This window comes from Boleophthalmus pectinirostris, unplaced genomic scaffold, assembly GCF_026225935.1.
Source record: "Boleophthalmus pectinirostris isolate CB_2022bp ecotype Guang Dong unplaced genomic scaffold, ASM2622593v1 HiC_scaffold_11, whole genome shotgun sequence".
NCBI classification, from domain to species: domain Eukaryota; kingdom Metazoa; phylum Chordata; class Actinopteri; order Gobiiformes; family Gobiidae; genus Boleophthalmus; species Boleophthalmus pectinirostris.
The window spans coordinates 22,453,126-22,472,795 of NW_026570994.1; the positions used below are offsets into that span (position 1 = coordinate 22,453,126).

General features: G+C 40.6%; 1 protein-coding gene across 1 annotated transcript in view; it reads right to left on the bottom strand.

Annotated features, from left to right (window-relative positions):
* Positions 1-4,650: 4,650 nt before the first annotated feature.
* Positions 4,651-19,670, bottom strand: part of LOC110165691 (protein FAM184A-like) — a 96,150-nt gene continuing 81,130 nt past the window's right edge. Inside the window, exons 18-23 of the mRNA XM_055165937.1 lie at positions 19,390-19,517; positions 16,622-16,806; positions 11,068-11,214; positions 10,875-10,992; positions 10,348-10,479; positions 4,651-5,356 (exon numbers count right to left, since the gene is read on the bottom strand). Of these exons, the coding sequence (XP_055021912.1) occupies positions 5,348-5,356; positions 10,348-10,479; positions 10,875-10,992; positions 11,068-11,214; positions 16,622-16,806; positions 19,390-19,517 (719 nt within the window). The 3' untranslated portion in view covers positions 4,651-5,347. The remainder of the gene's footprint in view (positions 5,357-10,347; positions 10,480-10,874; positions 10,993-11,067; positions 11,215-16,621; positions 16,807-19,389; positions 19,518-19,670) is intronic.

Here is a 19,670-nt window from a genome sequence, read left to right on the forward strand (position 1 = left end):
AGTAAAAACAGAGTAAAAACAGAGTGGCTGTAGTCATGAATGTTTTAATCTAAACATACAGAGAACCTGATATTTGTTAATGATCCCTGGGATGACGTTACGTCTGATGTTTCCAACTGGCTCCACTATGTTTTCTAACATTTAGGTGCAATTTCCCGTTCAGAGGAGGTGTTTCTACACAATATTATACAGCAGCGTTTGGTTCCCGAATTCAAGACATTTTTACAACAGATTTGAATGAACCCACTTGTTGTTCTGTTGTAGCTTCTTGTGCTTTTACTCTGTTTTTACTCTGTTTTTACTCTGTTTTTACTCTGCTACAAACTTGAGCTGCTCAGTCTTGATCTTGATCGATGTTTCTTCTGCTCCATAAATAATCTCTGTGAAGATGTTGTTTTTCTGACAGTCGAGTCGCGTCTGTGAATTCGTGTTCGTACTGATGAAAGTTTAATCGTAAATTTTCATTTGGTGATTGTAATTCTTGACGTCGTAACTTTTCAGTTTCTATTCTGATGGATAAAAAACACACAATATATTTTATGTACGACTGGACTCGAGTTTACGAATATTTATTTTATGCGCAACTACAGACAAATACACACGGATTTCTTTTCTATGCACAGGAATATTTCTGAAAGCTTCTTACTCCATAAAGGTCCTATATTTCACCAAAACAGACTTTGAGGTTTAAGTCGTGTTTTACTGTTGTTTAATCCTCAAAAACAAACCTGGACTTGTGTTTTGTTTCATTCACTCTGCAAAAAAACGTGTCCAAAATTTAAGATTTAAACACTTAAATCTACCAGAAAAAGACTTAAAAGTAGTGAAACGATCCTGTCCGTGCAGCAACATCAGTTTATTTGACGAGTTCTCTTAAAAAAAACGACGTCTAGACGAGAATTTAACAGTTTCTCGTGAGTTTTCATGGGCTAGAAATAAGTTTAAAGATGTAAGTTTGAGATAAACAAGTAAATCTGAATCTAAAAACAGGTTTAGTGTTGCCGGGGAAGACTTTTGTAAACGGATTGTCGCTTCTTTTAAACATTTATTGCCTAAATTTAAGATTTTCTGAGTCACGGAAGAAATATCTGACAATTTTTAAGACTAAACGACCAATTCAGAACGAGAAAGTCGATAATAAATCTGAAAAAAAAAAAACAAAAAAACAAGACAAATAACCTGACGTAAGTTTTAAAATTTTGGTCAGATCAGAGAAATTTGCAGTGCACACTCTTTATTAAGCTCAAAATGCTCTGATCCAACTTGTGATGTCATGAAGTGGTAGTTTTCAAGTGAACAGCTACGTTTCCTTTTAGAAAATTTGCGATTTCAGAGCCAAATTTCCAGAAATGATCCAAATGAAAACACAACTCCAGGTCTGTTTACGATGATTAAACTCAAAACCGTAACATGGGACCTTGAAATTAAAATTAGTAAATCGTATTTTTTTGAAAACTTAATAATTTGGTAAAACGTTCCAAAAATCAAAATAAAACCAATATTATTTTAACAGTCCATGGTTTTTCTAACAACGTAAATCATTTTGTACGACCGTTACGTTTAAAGAAGCGAATTGGGTGAAGTGTCTTGCTCGTGGACACAAGCGGCCAGCAGTGGGAATCAAACCGACAACCTCGACGATCTCCAACAAACTCACAGTGATACGAAACGAGACGACGTCGGACTTCAGACGACAGAACCTTGGCTAAATTTTGTACGAGAAAAAAAAACCTCTCGATTATTTCCGCGAGACAGAAAAACTCTATGGAAGACAAGCCTCGAGATTTCAAATAAACGATTTTTAAATTCCGTTTTAAAAATCAAAAAAAACCTTAAACGTGTCGTACTCATGCATTTGTACACGTGGGAAATAGTAAAATAAAGTGTTTGGTAAATATCTACGTGTGGATGTTTGGTTCAGTGATCCTGTTTTTTCATGCACTAGGGTCTACCAAAAACACGCGCGACTTCGGCTTAAAGACGCACTACGGAACATTTCTGGGACGGGCGGCGCGCTTTGTGACGGCTCGTTTCCGTGGAGACGTCTCAGCTCTGCCTGGGGGTTTTGATTCGTTGATGCTACGCGGCCAAGTTACAGGTCAAATCTATGGAGAAGAGAGCAAAAAAAAAAACGCAGAAATTTCAAGGCGTTTTTGCGCAATAAGATGTAATTTCATTTATTTAAAGCAAGATTATTCAACAGATTTTGGCGATTTTTTAATTTTGACTTAATTTGTTGGGATAATACCTGCTGAAAAGTAAAAATATGTTGAAAAATATGTTGAAAATTTGTAAAAAATGTAGAGAGTCCAAAAGTTCAGCACAATTTACGCGCAAGACTTGCATTTTTTCTGACACTTTAAACATTTTCTCAACTAAATTATGGCGTTTTATTTACATTTTTATTTGCTAAATCGTAATTTCTGTGTAAGTTTGAGGGGTTTACATGAGAGCTTTAATTCCGAATTTAAAAAATATGTTTTTTTTTCATTTCATGTTCGAAGCTTATTTTATTCATTTTATGTTTTATACTTCACAAAACTGCTCTAAGGCTCAGATTTGTAGCTGATATTTATTTTTATTTTTTATAGTTTTGTGTAAATTATCAATAACAGAGATTTTTTGAGAGAGAAATGCTGAATAAAAGCATCGTGTCACAAAATTTTTTTCGTTTGAATAATCGTGATTTCAATATTGACCAAAATAATCGCGAAATTTTATTTAATTTTTTTCCACAATCGAGCAGCAGAATATTTTAATTCCAAAGTATTTAATTCCGAAAAATTTAAAAAACATCATGTAAACGTGGCCATGGGATTCTCTGGCGTGACGTTACGATTTACAACCAGGTAAAGTCAAATTTTTAAACCTAAAAAAATGACCAAATTCCGAAAAAGAATTGCAATTTTTCTTTTTTGGTAAAATCTTATATAATATAAAGATACGACCTGTGACTTTAATTGGCGCTTTAATGTCACACTGCGGGACGTTCTGGGCAAAGTGGCGAGTCATGTCTCCACGGTAACGAGCAGGCAGCGGCGAAGCCTGAAAAAGTCTCTCAGTGCGGCTTTAAGACGTCGTCGTCGTGGAGCCGGAGCCGAGTTCGCGCGTGTTTGAGGAGCTTGGCGTCGACCGTAGAAAAACAGTTATAAATACTCCAATAGTAAAAATCTGAAGGAGCGCTTGGTTCACACGCACAAACACACGCACACACACACGACGCACACACACACACACACACACTCACGCTCACGCTCGGGCGGGAGGAGCCGGGCCGTGAACCAAACGCTCCTCTGAGAGATTTGAGAAAACAAGTGAAGACATCGAGGTTCTGTACACTTCCATCAGCGCAGGGGTCAGAGGTCAGAGGTTCGGAGGGTCACAGAGGTCACAGGGTCAGAGGTCAGGGGTCGGGGCGCTCTGCTGGTGTCACAAACGAGGTAAAAATCACCACATCGGCTTTTACACACACACTTCATAATTAAACGAACAAACTAAATTGGGTTTTGTGAGTCAAATTCATATAAAAAATTAAAATAAAATAATTAAAAAATAAATAAAAAATAAGATTAAATAAATAAATAAATAATAAAAATACTGTTGATTTTTTTAAAAACAAAAAAGCACTCAGAAAATGTTCTTGCACTGGAAAAAAAAACAATATCTAGGTCAATTAAAATGACAACATTTGACTTTATTTGAGTCGATTCAACTTGACAAATAAAATTAATCTCCCAATAGAATAAGTTTTTTTTCTTAATTCAAGCTAAATTATTGATTTTGTGTCTTATTTTAAGTGAAGCAAGTTGTATTTTCATGTTTTAATTACAAAAAGTCTTAATAATTTTACTCGTCAAGTGAAATTTACACAAATCATGATCAAACTTTCTTAATTCAAGTCGTCTGAACTTGACTAGATTTTGTTTTGTGTTTTTTGCAGTGAGATATTTTAAATAGCCCTAAATATTTAATGAAGTAAACAGAACTGATCAATTTTATGCAAATTTTGTTTAAACAATTATATTAAATTTGGAAACTGAAAATAAAAATAATATACAGGGCGTCAGAAAAAGTTTGACATCGTTTCGCAGGCCAATCTTTTTTTTTGTCAATTCTTGTTGAAATAACCTCAAATTTTCACAGAATGTTCAGAAACAGATCAAGATTTTATTCTGTTTTCAGGTTGAGCCGTTCACTCCCAAACAGAAGTCATTTTGCATTTTAGAATAAACAGTCCGTCTAAACTGTGCAGCCTTCAGTGCAAAATTTGGAAAAACTTCACCAACTGGAAAAACAAAGTCCCAGAATAATGTTGAACACATAAACTGTGGAGTTTCACAGAGCTGGACTTTTGTTTTCAAGATAATTGCTTTTAAAATTATGTCAAATTGAGCTCTGGGTAAAATGAGTTTCCTCTGCAGGGCGTCTGGACGCTCACTTAGAGACAGAGTGAGGAGCTCGGAGTAGAGCCGCTGCTCCTCCACGTGGAGAGGAGCAGCTGAGGGGAGGACGTCTGTTCTAACAGAGGCGCCCGGGAGGAGGCACCAGGGAAGGACAACCTGGAGGGACCATGTCTCTGGACTGGGAACGACTCAGGTCCCACTGGAGGAGCTGGAGGAAGTGTCTGGGGTGAAGGAAGTCTGGGAGTCTCTGTTTAGACTGATGCCCCCGGAGAAGAGGAAGAACATGTTTGGATGATGTCAAATATCTTGGGACACCCTGTATATATTTGTTTTATTTTATTCAAATAATAATAAATAAAGATAATTTTCCTTGGTTTTTTAGAGACTTAAAAAAATTTATGAACAAAACTGAATTTTCAAGGTAAAACTTGAGTAAAATTGTAATAATTGTAGTAACAATTTTATGTGTGAGACTTTTTTAACAGTAAAAATGAGATCACCTGTTGTAGTTGTAGTTAAATCAGGTCTTTCTGCTCAGATTGTGTTAAAAAAAACTCAAATTTAAGTCTAATTTGAGTCACAGAATTTCAGACAGAGAAAGAATATGTGACATCAGCTGCAAAGTTTCAAGGTGAATTTATAAAGTTTGTTACTCAAATCTGATCTGTTCCCACAGTAACAAACCATGAAGAAGAATTGTAAATAATTTTGCTGTTTTACTCGGGTTTTGTGGTATAAACTTAAATTTAAACTCAAATAAATAAAGACACACATGTATATATCCCCCGTCTCGTCCTCTGTTCCTCTGTTCCTCTGCGCTGTGGATTTTTTTGACTGTTTTCTGATATTTTTTGCGCTCGTGTCAGAAGGTGAAGTAGGCGGAGTCGAGCGGAGCCGCTTCCAGCGCCTTGAGCTCGGACTTCACGCTGTTCACGTCGTTCGCTTCAGGAAGGCTACAAAAAAAACACAAAAACAAAAACAGAAAGTCAATTTAAGATGAATAAAAGCTCCTGTATCACACAAAACGACTCACTTGAGCTTTAAGTCGTGTTATAAAACTGTTCCCTCCTCAAAAACAAACCTGGACTTGTGTTTTGTTTCTTTATTCTGAGTCTGTCTACATCTACAAACGCTCTGTTCCACCTTGTGATGTCATGAAGTGGTAGTTTTAACAGCTTCTTTTACCTTTAGTTCAGTAGAGATCAGTAATTCCAGGTCTGAAATGATCCAAATAATTCTAGTGAAAGTGTGTGGAGTTTAAAAACACAACGGAGCACTTCCTGTATCACCACATGATGACATCACAAGGTGAGTTTTTGTTTGTTTTTTCAGTTTGAGAGAAGAACTTAGCTTAAATGTGCAGGTTTGTGAGTTAAACTTGTGTGAATGAAACAAAACACAACTCCAGGGTTTTTTTTTTCCCATCAAACTCGCTCAACAAATCCAGATTTATCCTGAAATCCTGAGCTGAATCCAACTCCAGTTTCATTCCACGACAGAAATAATCCTGCGTCTGATCAAAGAGAATTCCGACCTGGAGTCACTCGCTCCCGGAAGAGAATGTTTGGTGAATTTTATCAAAAGGAAAGACGTTAATGCTGCGGGGTCACACGGTTTCCACCAAGTGAAACCGACTCACGAATCAGGTTAAGAACATTTGACTAAACTGTTTCTTTAGACGTTCTTGGAGCTAAAACAGTGACCAGGTTTGTTTCCAGGTGTTTGTTACCGTGGTGACTCAGGTCAATTCTGGTCAGTCAGTTTAGTGGGACTGAGGCTTTGATGAACCTGGATTGGACAAAATAATTCAGATTTTCACTTTAGCTTCATGAAAAAAACCCTCAGGTCTGTTTGTGACGAGGAAACGACAGTGTAAAAAGTGTAAACTGGGTAAAAAGTGAAAAAGTGTCATATGAACCTTTAAATTGTTCCCAAAACTCACGTTCATCTATAAAATGATGAGACGTGTGAGTTTGAGGCAGGTTCCTCAGTGCAGTGAGATTCAAGTAACATTACACAAGCATTAAAACAACAACAGAAACAAACAAGAAACAAACAGAAGTGAAATGAAAAATGAAAATGAAACAAACAAACGACGCCGTTTACTGTGACAAACTCAAACTCTATCAAAAAGACCAGGTTAAGACCTGGTTTAGTTCTGGCTTAGACCAAGTTAAGTTATAGTTAAGACCAAGTTTAGACCAGGTTTAGTCAAAGTTTAGTCAAAGTTTAGTCCTAGTTTAGTCCTAGTTTAGTCCTGGTCTAGTCCTGGTTTAGTCCTGGTCTAGTCCTGGTTTAGTCCTGGTCTAGTCCTGGTTTAGTCCTGGTCTAGTCCTGGTCTAGTCCTGGTTTAGTCCTGGTCTGGACCTGGTTTAGTCCTGGTTTAGTCCTGGTCTGGACCTGGTTTAGTCCTGGTCTGGACCTGGTTTAGTCCTGGTCTAGACCTGGTCTGGACCTGGTCTGGACCTGGTTTAGTCCTGGTTTAGTCCTGGTCTGGACCCGGTTCAGTCCTGGTTTAGTCCTGGTCTAGTCCTGGTTTAGTCCTGGTTTAGTCTTGTTTTAGTCCTGGTCTAGTCTCGATTTAGTCCTGGTCTAGTCCCTGTCTAGTCCTGGTTTAGTCCTGGTCTGGACCTGGTTTAGTCCTGGTTTAGTCCTGGTCTGGACCCGGTTTCAGTCCTGGTTTAGTCCTGGTCTAGTCCTGGTTTAGTCCTGGTTTAGTCTTGGTTTAGTCCTGGTCTAGTCTCGATTTAGTCCTGGTCTAGTCCTGTTTTAGACCTGGTTTAGTCCCAGGTTAGTCCTGGTTTAGTCCCGGTTTAGTCCCGGTTCAGTCCTCACCTGTGGCCCGTTTAGTCCTGGTTTAGTCCTGGTTTAGTCCTGGTTTAGTCCGGTCCCTTTAGTCCCGGTTTAGTCCTGGTCTAGTCCTTGTTTAGACCTGGTTTAGTCCCGGTTCAGTCCCGGTTTAGTCCCGGGTTAGTCCTGGTTTAGTCCCGGTTTAGTCCCGGTTTAGTCCTCACCTGTGGCCCTGGTTTAGTCCTGGTCTAGTCCTAGTTTAGTCCTGGTCTAGTCCTGGTTTAGTCCTGGTTAGTCCTGGTCTAGTCCCGGTTTAGTCCCGGTTTAGTCCCGGTTCAGTCCTGGTCTAGTCCTGGTTTAGTCCTGGTCTAGTCCTGGTCTAGTCCTGGTCTAATCCTGGTTTTAGTCCCGGTTTAGGTTAGTCCCGGTTTAGTCCCGGTTTAGTCCCGGTTTAGTCCCGGTTCAGTCCTGGTTTAGTCCTTTTAGTCCCGGTTTAGTCCCGGTTTAGTCCCGGTTTTAGTCCTGGTTCAGTCCCGGTTTAGTCCCGGGTTAGTCCCGGGTTAGTCCTGGTTTAGTCCCGGTCCCGGTTAGTCCCGGTTTAGTCCCGGGTTCAGTCCTGGTTTAGTCCCGGTTTAGTCCTGGTTTAGTCCCGGTTTAGTCCTGGTTAGTCCCGGGTTTTAGTCCTGGTTTAGTCCTCACCTGTGGCCCTGGTCCTGGTTCGGTCTGGTCGGGCGGGAGTGGGCGGAGACAGGAAATGGCGTGACGTTGATGGAGGGAGGGCGGCGCTTCCTGAGTCGCGGTCGGGACCAGCGCACTTCCTGTCCCGCCTGCGCGCTACAGAAGGCCACGGCTGATTGGCTAGAGAGGCTGAGGCTCTGCTCTGATTGGACGACGGAGTTCGGCTACACACATACAGTAGAGACGGCGCGTTTTTTACACGTCTGACTCCAAACGGACAGCGGCAAGTTTGTGACACGGGGAAAGAAAGTGAGACGCAGGCAGAAATTTAAAAATAAAAAAATAAAAACGGATTTAAAGTGAAGTTGTTGTGGTATACAGGTGCCATGCCGACGACTATTCTCAAAAACTCTCCTTTAAACCTTTATAAATGTACTTTTTATAACAGCAAACTTAAATATTTCTGCATTTTATCGTTATAGATCGAGAGAGAGGCCGTTTTATGAACATTTTTGACATTTACAAAACTTTTTCTTAACTGAAAATGTTCTTCTGGAAAAACAAATCCTACAAATAGTCAGGAGAGAACAAAAATTCTACTGTTTTAGAATATTATCACTCTGATAATGCGACGAAAAATTCTAATTCCTCGATAATTGTAAGTTAAATATTTTCTTAAATTATTTCCTATAAATATATTATTGTGTGATCCAATAACATTTCTGAGGGTTTTAGAGAGCATGTGTCTGTTGCAGAGGTGTCAAACTCAAATTCACAAAGGGCCAAAATTAAAAACTGGGTCTAAGTCGTGGGTCAAACTAAATAATAATAATAGTTTTGCTTAAACATTGAATCCAGAACAAGCAGAATATAAAATAATAACATTTTAAATAAATAATGTGTCTCTATAGTCTGTATCCGGCAGGCAGTTATATATATTTGATTTGATCTCACAGGCCAAATAAAATTATATCGTGGGACAAATTTGGCCCCCGGGCCTGAGTCTGACATGTCTGGTCTGTTTTGTCTAACAGAGTTTCTCCAGGAGCAGTGAGTCTCAGTCTGTCCCAGCCCCAGTGTCTCCATCTGAGCGTCTGTCACAGCTCTGAGTCTGGACACTGCGCTGGACTCGGCACCAACATCACCCCCCTGACCCCCCCCCCCCACCCTAACCCCCGACCAGAGACACCACCCCCTAACCCCCGACCCCAGCACCACCCTAACCCCGACCAGCCCCACCCTAACCCCCCGACCAGAGACCCTAACCCCCCCAGCACCCCCACCTAACCCCCCGACCAGAGCCCCCACCCTAACCCCCCGACCAGAGCACCCCCACCTAACCCCCGACCAGAGCACCCCACCCTAACCCCCCGACCAGAGCACCCCACCCTAACCCCCCCCCCCACCCCCCCACCCTCGCTATTTACCACGGAAAGCGCAATAAATACGACGAAAGTGGGCGCATATTTCAGTGAGTTTATGATTTATTAAATCTTCCTCGCTGACTGTTCACGTGAGTTTGGACATTTGAAATCGCTGCTGAAAGTGTAAAACTGCTGGACTCTGTAGATCAGGAGTCTCCAACCTGCAGCTCGGGAGCTACCGGAAGCTCCCCACGCCCTTCCAAGTAACTCGCCAAGAGATTTCTGAATTCTTTCTATTGTGGATAATAAGTCAAATTTGATTAATTACTGGATTAATTAACTGTAAATCATTTTGATCCCTAACGTGTTGCACCGACAAATGGATAATGGTTTATGTTTTATAACTGTCCCCATCTAAGACTCGCTGTGGCTCTTATATTTACTCAGATTGTTTGCAACTGCTAAATTTGGCATCTCTCTGGCATTTTTATTTTGTAGAGGAGCTCACGGGAGGAAAAGGTTTGGAGACTCCGGCTGCAGACGCTGCGCCTCACTGCCTCATCACTCTGTCCCTCACACTTTCACGTGTCATAACACCAAACCCACACTGGTCATATTCAGAAGTTCAGAGCGCGTTTCTAATCCAAACACAAACGAAGTCTCTATGTAAACTAAACGGATTTGGTGAATTAGGCGCAATCAAGCAGTTTTTGTGCAAGAGGGAGTGAAGGGTCGGGTTTGGAAAACATGTTGACAGTAATGATGCTTTTGAAATGAGAACACAGTGAAAAATGTTCAGGCCTGAAGAAGAAATGATCAAGACAAAAGTGGGAAACGCAGTGAACCTGAACAAACCAAAGTCAAGCTGAGGAGAACAATCACACAATCTGCAGAGGAGGAGGAAACCGTGCACTTTAAGACCGTCTGGGAGATGTGAGTGTTTGTTGTTGTTTAAGTCTTTGGATCTTGATTTTTTCTGTCTTAAAAACATGAAAGACAGAACGACTTCAGTTTGCAGTGGCCCAAAGTTCTTCCCAGACGGCCTCATACAGAGAGAGAGTGTGTGTGTGTGTGTGTGTGTGTGTGTGTGTGTGTGTGTGTGTGTCGCGTGCCTTCGTGTACTGCTGGCCTCCGTTCACTTTGATCAGAGGGTTAATGACTCCCACGTTGGCGCTGGCGTTAAACACTTTCCCAAACCCTGTTTCTCTGTTCACCAACTCCAGCTGGTAGAACTTCTTATCGTCCTGGAAACACAAACAGATGGATTTATGAGTCTTAAAAATGCATGTTTGGTGGGATGCTGCTCCTGTGGTCAATAATTATGTTCATGTTCATTAATATGTGCTGTCCTTTCACAAATAAATAAATAAGAAATAATACATGTTCTACTGTTTTTCATAGTTTAAAACTTGAGTCATACTAATCGTTTAGAGACACGACACTCAGTCAACAATAAAATCTCCTCATTAATGTTCAATAATGCTCAAATACAACTTTATTTGGTGATTTATTAATAATGTCTGTTGACTTGGGTCGTGAAGGTTTTGAAGGTTTTTAAAATATGGATCCCCAGAGAAAAAAGTTTGGGAAACACTGGTCTGACCCGTGAGTTTGTGTTTGTTTTGTATTTTAAACGCACCACGAGTTTCTTGACCAGCGCCTCTCGCTCCGTCACCATCTCTCTGAGCTCTGCGATCACGTGGAGATCTTCAGGTCGACTCTCCCTGTTCCTCAGCTTCTCCTCGGTTCCCTCCAAGCTAAAGCAACAACACGGAACATTACAAACCCACAGACGTTGTGACTCGAGCTCTTGGTTTATGTTGAATACGCACAGGATCTGCAGAGCGGAGATCTTGTCTTTGAGCAGCTCTTGGGCCTTGTTGAAGTCGGCCAACATGCACTGCGCCTCCCGGTGGTGAGCGGCGCTGATCTCCCCCAGGTCTCGCTCGTGTCTCTTCGTCAGGTCCTGTTCATGAGCTCTGAGACGAAACACACACCACAACTTCAACACAAATCAAAAAAACACACGTCCACAGTCAAATAAAACTGTTATTATCTTTATTATCTCTAGCAGCTCCCTGATGTTTCACTCAGATTTAAAAAAAAAAATTAAAAATCCATTCACACTGATCCACGTTCAGATGTTTTAAAGTTTTAAATCTGTAATATTTGACGTTTTTTTTTACTCAAAATGATCTGGAACCAAATTATTAACATCAACGCCGTTTATAATCAACTACAGAACATAAATCATAAACTACTCCAGGCCAGTCCTGGTTTAGTCCTGGTTTAGTCCTGGTTTAGTCCTGGTTCAGTCCTGGTTTAGTCTGGTTTAGTCCTGGTTTAGTCCTGGTTTAGTCCTGGTTTAGTCCTGGTTTAGTCCTGGTTTAGTCCTGGTTTAGTCTGGTTTTAGTCCTGTTTTAATCCTGGTTTAGTCCTGGTTCAGTCCTTTTAGTCCTGGTTTAGTCCTGTTTAGTCCTGGTTAGTCCTGTTTTAGTTCTGGTTTAGTCCTGTTTTAGTCCTGGTTTAGTCCTGGTTTAGTCCTGGTTTAGTCCTGTTTAGTCCTTTTTAGTCTGGTTTAGTCCTGGTTTAGTCCTTTAGTCCTGTTTTAGTCCTAGTCTGGTTTAGTCTGTTAGTCCTGGTTAGTCCTGGTTTAGTCCTGTTACCTGGTTTAGTCCTGGTTTAGTCCTGGTTTAGTCCTGGTTTAGTCCGTCTTTTAGTTAGTCTGGTCCTGAGTCCTTTAGTCCTGGTTTTAGTCTTTTAGTCCTGGTTTAGTCCTGGTTTAGTCCTGGTTTAGTCCTGGTTAGTCCTGTTTAGTCCTGGTTTAGTCCTGTTTAGTTCTGGTTTAGTTCTGGATTAGTCCTGGTTCAGTCCTGGTTTAGTCTGGTAGTCTTTTTAGTCTGGTTCAGTCCTGGTTCAGTCTGGTTTAGTCCTGGTTTAGTCCTGGTTTCAGTCCTGGTTTAGTCCTGGTCTTCAGTCTGGTTAGTTGGTTAGTCCTGGTTTAGTCCTGGTTTAGTCCTGGTTCAGTCCTGGTTTAGTCTGGTTCAGTCCTGGTTTAGTCCTGGTTTAGTCCTGGTTCAGTCCTGGTTCAGTCCTGTTTAGTCTGGTTTAGTCCTGGTTCAGTCCTGGTTTAGTCCTGGTTCAGTCCTGGTTTAGTCCTGGTTTAGTCCTGTTCAGTCCTGGTTCCTGGTTAGTCCTGGTTTAGTCCTGGTTCAGTCCTGGTTCAGTTTTGGTTAGTCCTGTTTTAGTCCTGTTTTAGTCCTTTAGTCCTGGTTCAGTCCTGGTTCAGTCCAGTCCTTTCAGTCCTGGTTCAGTCCTGGTTCAGTCCTGGTTTAGTCCTGTTTAGTCCTGGTTTAGTCCTTTTAGTCCTGGTTCAGTCCTGGTTTAGTCCTGTTTAGTCCTGGTTTAGTCCTGGTTTAGTCCTGGTTTAGTCCTGGTTCAGTCCTTTAGTCCTTTAGTCCTGGTTTAGTCCTGGGTTTAGTCCTGGTTCAGTCCTGGTTTAGTCCTGGTTTAGTCCTGGTTTATTCAGCGTTTTTCATGAGACTCAAAGACACTTCACACAAACACAAAAGAAAACAGATAAACAGATTGAGTTTTATCTCTGGGCTGTTGATGCAGGTGAAACTGACACTGGTCATTGGTCCAACATTTGTCATTTGTTAAAAAAAGTGAGTGAATCATATTTTGGACGTTTTAAGAAAAGCGTGTATGAGCTTCTCTACTTTTGCACTGCACAAAAACATGCGTGTACATGTGACTTTCCTGTTCGACCTGATCTGGTGGTTCGTCTCTTATTGATATTTTGCAGTGACGTCATGCTGGGGGTGATCTACATGTACCTCTAATGGTGGAACATTTAGGAGTTACCGTGGAGACACACACACCCTGTGAAAAACGTTCTAAGATTGTCTGAAAACTTAAAGGTTGTATGGAGGATTTTTTTTTTTGTTTCAAACTGTCAGTGAAAGATTAAAATACCATTACAGAGACGCAGCAGCTTTGTAATTATGACGACCAAAAAAAAAGAACGAAAATCTATCAACTGTGGACGTGTTGAGGCCAGATAAACATCAGCCAATAGAAAACGAGGCTCCCTCATTTTCTATTGGCTGTTAGGTTGTCAATCAAACTCCCTAGTGGGAACTGACTCGTCGGAGCGCGGGGATTACGTGGTTTATGCAGTGGTTCTTAGAGGCTTTTTCGAACTGTCGCTTCCTCGCATTTCGCACAAAGTTTGTCGCGACGGCGGACGAGAATCCACGACCGGTTCACCGCAAAAGAAAGTCCGTTTTTGAGGTCGCTGAAAGACTAAGAGAAGTGGAAAAGGAGCAAAGCCAAACTGAGGTGATTCTTGGAGATCTCGTCCAGCGATGGCGCGACCGAAGCAGACGAAGGGTCTAAAAACTGACGCGTCGGTCGCTGAATTACTTCTAGACAGGAAACTTCAACAGTGATTCTGAACGCGCACAAGGACTGTCGCTGTATTTCTCTTCCCTTAAAAAAATCCTCTATACAACCTTTAAGAAAAAACACAAAATGGATTTAAAGACACATTTTCAGGAGCCTGTGATCGATACGACAGAAGCGGTGAGACGTTGTTGAACAGCACAGATCCGCTCACCTGTGGAAGTTCAGTCGGTTCTTTCTGGTCAGATTGAGTTGGAATAAAACACAGATTAAAGTCTAATACAGCCTCAGACAGAGCAGTGCCTACAGTTAGCGTCACACCCACAGGGAAGCGTTCACGACTTCAGCTGCAAAGTGTCAATATTTGTGTCTGAGCTGATGTTTGGTTTATGATCGTTGTTTTTTCAGACTGTAAACTGTAAGTGACGTGGTGCTGCCAGGAGGGGGCAGGAGACAGATTTCCCTGTGGCTGTAGTTTGTTGTGAAATATTGAAGAGATGAATTCACAAATGAATGAATGAACCTGATCGTTTCTGTCAGTGACTAGACCCTAAAACTCACTGTTTCACAATAGAAACATGGATTTTAATCATAAACATGTGAGATTCTCCCACATGTATGAAATATTATTATTGTAGAACAGGGGTAGAGCAGGTAAACACCAGAGCCACTGAACCAGGACTGAACCAGGACTAAACCAGGACTGAACCAGGACTGAACCAGGACTAAACCAGGACTGAACCAGGACTAAACCAGGACTAAACCAGGACTAAACCAGGACTGAACCAGGACTGAACCAGGACTAAACCAGGACTAAACCAGGACTAAACCAGGACTGAACCAGGACTAAACCAGGACTAAACCAGGACTAAACCAGGACTAACCAGGACTAAACCAGGACTGAACCAGGACTAAACCAGGACTAAACAGACTGACTAAACCAGGACTAAACCAGGACTAAACCAGGAACCAGGACTAAACCAGGACTACTGAACCAGGACTGAACCAGGACTAAATCAGGACTGAACCAGGACTGAACAGGACTGAACAGGACTGACCAGGACTAAAACCAGGACTGAACCAGGACTAAAACAGGAACTAAACCAGGACTAAACAGGACTAAACCAGGACTGAACCAGGACTAACCTAATCCAGGACTAAAACAGGACTGAACCAGGACTAAACCAGGACTGAACCAGGACTCCAGGACTGAACCAGGACTAAACCAGGACTAAACCAGGACTGAACCAGGACTAAAACCAGGACTGAACCAGGACTGAACCAGGACTGAACCAGGACTGAACCAGGACTGAACCAGGACTAAAACAGGACTGAACCAGGACTGAACCAGACTGAACCAGGACTGAACCAGGACTAAACCAGGACTAAACCAGGACTGAACCAGGACTAAACCAGGACTGAACCAGGACTGAACCAGGACTAAACCAGGACTAAACCAGGACTAAACCAGGACTGAACCAGGACTAATCTTGGACTTAAGTTAAAGGGAGAGAACCCCGAGCCTGTGGAAGAGGGTGATCGGCGGCAGGTGCGTTCAGCTCCGTGGGGGGTGCAGTTCTACACTGGTCCTTTCGCCTGTGGTCACCTGATGGTCTATGCCAGGCAGGTCCAAACTGTGGTCCGTGGGCCAAATGCGGCCCTCAGACAAATTTTTCATGGCCGTCAGACTTCCAGGTGAATTGGCCCAAGTTACCTTGTATCAATTAAAAATGAACTTTTTACTGAAAGTTTTTTTGAAAATGTACCTTAATAAAGTGAATATTTAATATGTAGTGTGTGGTTTTAAGGATCTTAGATCCATCAGTCGTTGTTCATGTTAACGTGTTAAACCTGCACATATTTCACTTATTCCCTGTATTGATCGTCCCTCTGCTTCGTCTGTGTTTACATATGTGACCCTTGATGAAAAAAGTTTGGACACTCCTGGTCTATGCGGACGCACCTCCAGCCCGTCCAGACACTCAGTCCTGGTTCAGTCCTGGTTCAGTCCTGGTTCAGTCCTGGTTCAGTCCGGTTTCAGTCCTGGTTTAGTCCCGGTTCAGTCCTGGTTCAGTCCATGTGTGTGACTCCTCCCCAGTGGCTCTTTAGTGTTTCCCAGAGGAGACACACTGGTGTACAGAATGTAGTGATGAAACATCAAGTGTTTCTCATTAGATTTGTCTGATTTGGGGGTTTAGTTGTCATAATATTTTGTATTTGTATCTGATCTGGAGGTTGGTCTCTTATACATTCTCATACTTTAACCTGATTTTGTGGTTTAGTTGTTATATTTTTTGTGTATTTCGTATTTGTACCGATCTGTATTTGTACTGATCTGTATCTGGTGGTTTTTTGTTATATTTTTTGTGTATGATTTTTGTGTTATATTTGTGTATCTTGATCTGTTGTGTGTTTTGTTGTTTTTTGTTTGTATTTGTACCTGATTTTTGTTATATTTTTGTGTATTTGTACCTGATCTGGTGGTTTTGTTGTTATATTTTTGTGTATTTGTACCTGATCTGGTGGTTTTTTGTTTTTGTTTATGATTTTTTGTTATATTTTTGTGTATTTGTATCTTGATCTGGTGGTTTTGTTGTTATATTTTTGTATTTGTACTGATCTGATTTTTGTTTTTGTGTATTTGTACCTGATCTTTGTGGTTTGGTGTTTTGTTGTTATATTTTTGTGTATTTGTACCTGATCTGGTGGTTTTTTGTTTTTTGTATTTGTACCTGATGGTTTTGTTGTTATATTTTTGTGTATTTGTACCTGATCTGGTGGTTTTGTTGTTATATTTTTGTGTATTTGTACCTGATCTGGTGGTTTTGTTGTTATATTTTTGTGTATTTGTACCTGATCTGGTGGTTTTGTTGTTATATTTTTGTGTATTTGTACCTGATCTGGTGGTTTTGTTGTTATATTTTTGTGTATTTGTACCTGATCTGGTGGTTTTGTTGTTATATTTTTGTGTATTTGTACCTGATCTGGTGGTTTGCTTCGCTGCGGACCCGGAGCACCTCTTTGCCCTTGTGCTCGAGCTCTCGCGTCAGAGTGTCGATGGTCTCGTTCAGGGAGTGGATCTCGTGGTCCAGGTCCGTGATGCGGTTGCTACGGGAACAGACCTCGGACTGGAGCTCGGAGATGCGCATCAAAAGCTCCTGCTCCTGCCGCGCCGCAAAACACAAAGCAAAACACAAACAAAATCAAAACACAAACACGCAAACAAAATGAGCCAAACGAGATCTAAATATTACTCTTTTATCATTTTATCTTCTGTATTTCTCTGGAAAAACAGTAGTTAGGGTTAAGAATCTGTGTGTCATTTGTTCAGTCGTTTTTCAAAATAAAATGAAAATGAAAAAACAGATAATGATTTATTTTTTCCGTTTTCAATTTTGTGTTTAAATGAAAAATGGAAAAAATGGAGTGAATGAAAAATGGAAACTGAACCAGGACTGACACCAGGAACCAGGACTGAAACCAGATGAGACCAGAGACCAGGACTGAGACCAGGACTGACACCAGGAACAGGACCAGGACTGAGACCAGGACTGAGACCAAGACCAGACCGGGACTGAGACCAGGACTGAGACCGGAACCAGACCAGGACCAGAGCAGGACTGAAAAAGGTTTAGTCCTGGTTCAGTCTGTTTTTTTCCATTTTTCATTTGAAAACAAAATTGAAAACTGAAAAAAAAAAAAAGAATCATTATCTGTTTTTTTTCATTTTGGTTTTGGAGACAAATAATGAAGAAAAAAAAAATATATATATATATATATACATATATATTTTTTTTCATTTTCTTATTTTTGGTTTTATTTTGAAAAACAAATGAACGAACCGACACACGGGATTGTTCAGATTAGTTCTGATGATTCTAAAATTTTGACTTAATTTGGTGAAATATAAATCACAGTTTTAAACCGATCAAGAAAAATGTAAAAATATGCTAAAAATTAAAGAAATTGGAGAATTCTGTGACACTTGAAATAATTCTGTCCAGAAATTCAGCACAATTTACAAAAAAAACACCTTTTTATGACATTTTAAACATGATTTCAACAAAATAAAGGTGTTTTTTTAATCATTTTATTTGTCAAATCATAATTTCTGCGTACATTAGAGGAGTTTTGGCCCTGTGTGGACCTTGAGATTTTAAACTTTTTTGCAGATATTGTTTCTAAAAAGTAACTTGGCTAAAACTAGTCCAGGCTGTGCCCCCGTGGAGAGAAACTGTCAAATTAAAAGTCATTAGAGACGAGTAACGAGGCCACACAGCAGCAGCAGCAGCAGAAGTGGGTCAAACCAACTCATCAAGGAAATATTAAAGATTTTACACGACGTTATGATTAATATTCCTTCAGTAAACAGAGTTAAGGCCGTGAAAAATGACTTTAGTGAACATGGTTTGGGGTAAAAATCACAGGACAGTGTATTTTGTAAACAAAGCGTGGAGATGGACGTAGACGAAGACGAAGACGTTCTGTGTTGGCGACGATTCTCCAGATTCCCGAGGATTTAAACAAACGAAACAAAGAGAAAGTTTGGTGAATTTTATCAAGAGGAAAGACGTTATTGTTCTTCTTCCTACAGGATTTCGAGCACAACAAACGTCACGACCAAACAGCAGCGATTGGTTCAATAAAAAAAGTCCCGCCTCCTGTCGAGCGAACGAATCCTAATGCTGCGAGGTCACACGGTTTCCACCAAGTGAAACCGGCTCATGAATCAGGATAATGCACAAATATAAACGCTAGGGCTGTGCAAAAATATCAAAATATCGTATCGTTTAATGTGATGATTCAGTATCGATATCGTGAGCTGCTGTATCGATATATCACCAAGAGGATTTTTAGATTTATTTTAATAAATTATTTTGTTACAGCTCCAGTTTTGTTGTTCGTTTAGAGGAAAAAAACTCGTTTATGCGACACATTTGACATTTTCACTGCACAACAAAAACTGGAGGGTTAAAATGTCAGAGTTGTTTTTAACACAAAAAGTGTTATTTTAACAATTTAAAAGTTAAATGTGGGTTTGAGTTGGGGTTATTTGCCGGAGTTGATATGGCTGAAGTGAATTCAACTTCTCTTAGTGTTAAATCAACTTGTTCTAGTGTTAATTTAGCTCCTCTCACCCTCCACTTCAAACTCCCGCCAGAGTAGAACCAGTTTGAACCAGTTTTGTTCATAATTTCATCTTAAATTAACTCAAATAAAGTGTAAAAATAAAACTCCTCTGTGTGTTGTTTGGCTAAATCAGAATAACTCTACAAAGTGTTTTCTGTTTACTCTCAAAACATGAATATAACTCTGGATTTTTAGGGTTAAACAGGAACTTTGGTCCAGTGTTACTTAATGAACATTTATAAAAAATGTTAAATTAACTCTAGAACAGATTGAACTTGTATAAACCCCTGAGAAAATGTTAAAACTGATTCTGTGAGAGTCAAATTTAATACTCCAATAAAATAATAAATAAATAATAATAAAGACTTTTTGTTGGACCGTACTGAATCATAAACTCACTCTATCAAGGTATTTATCGTATCGGCGACTTCTGAACGATCTCCAGCTCTAATAACTCTAAAGAAGGTTTGAATATGGCCGAGGACAGATCGCTAAATTACTCAAACACGCCTGGATAACATTTAAATCCACTTCAGACGTGTTTTTGATGAGGAAAAACGTTAGAACACGATAGATTTGACAGAACACGTGGCCTTGAACCCGGCGGCGTGCGTCACCTGCTGCCTGCTGTGCTCGATGGCCTTCTCCAGGTCGCGTTTGGCCGACGAGTTTTCTTTGAGGTGGATCTGTTTTAAATGCTCGATCGCCGTCGCGTGGATGTGGTTCAGCTCCGCGCGAAGAGACGCTGCAGAAGAAGAAAAAGAAAAGTTAATAAATGGATGGATGGACAGGTGAAATTATTAATCAGGTTTCGACAGGGTTTAGAGCAGATTTAGTCCTGGTTCAGATCTTCTAAGGGTGTTTTCACACCGACAGTATTTGTTGCACCAAACGGTCC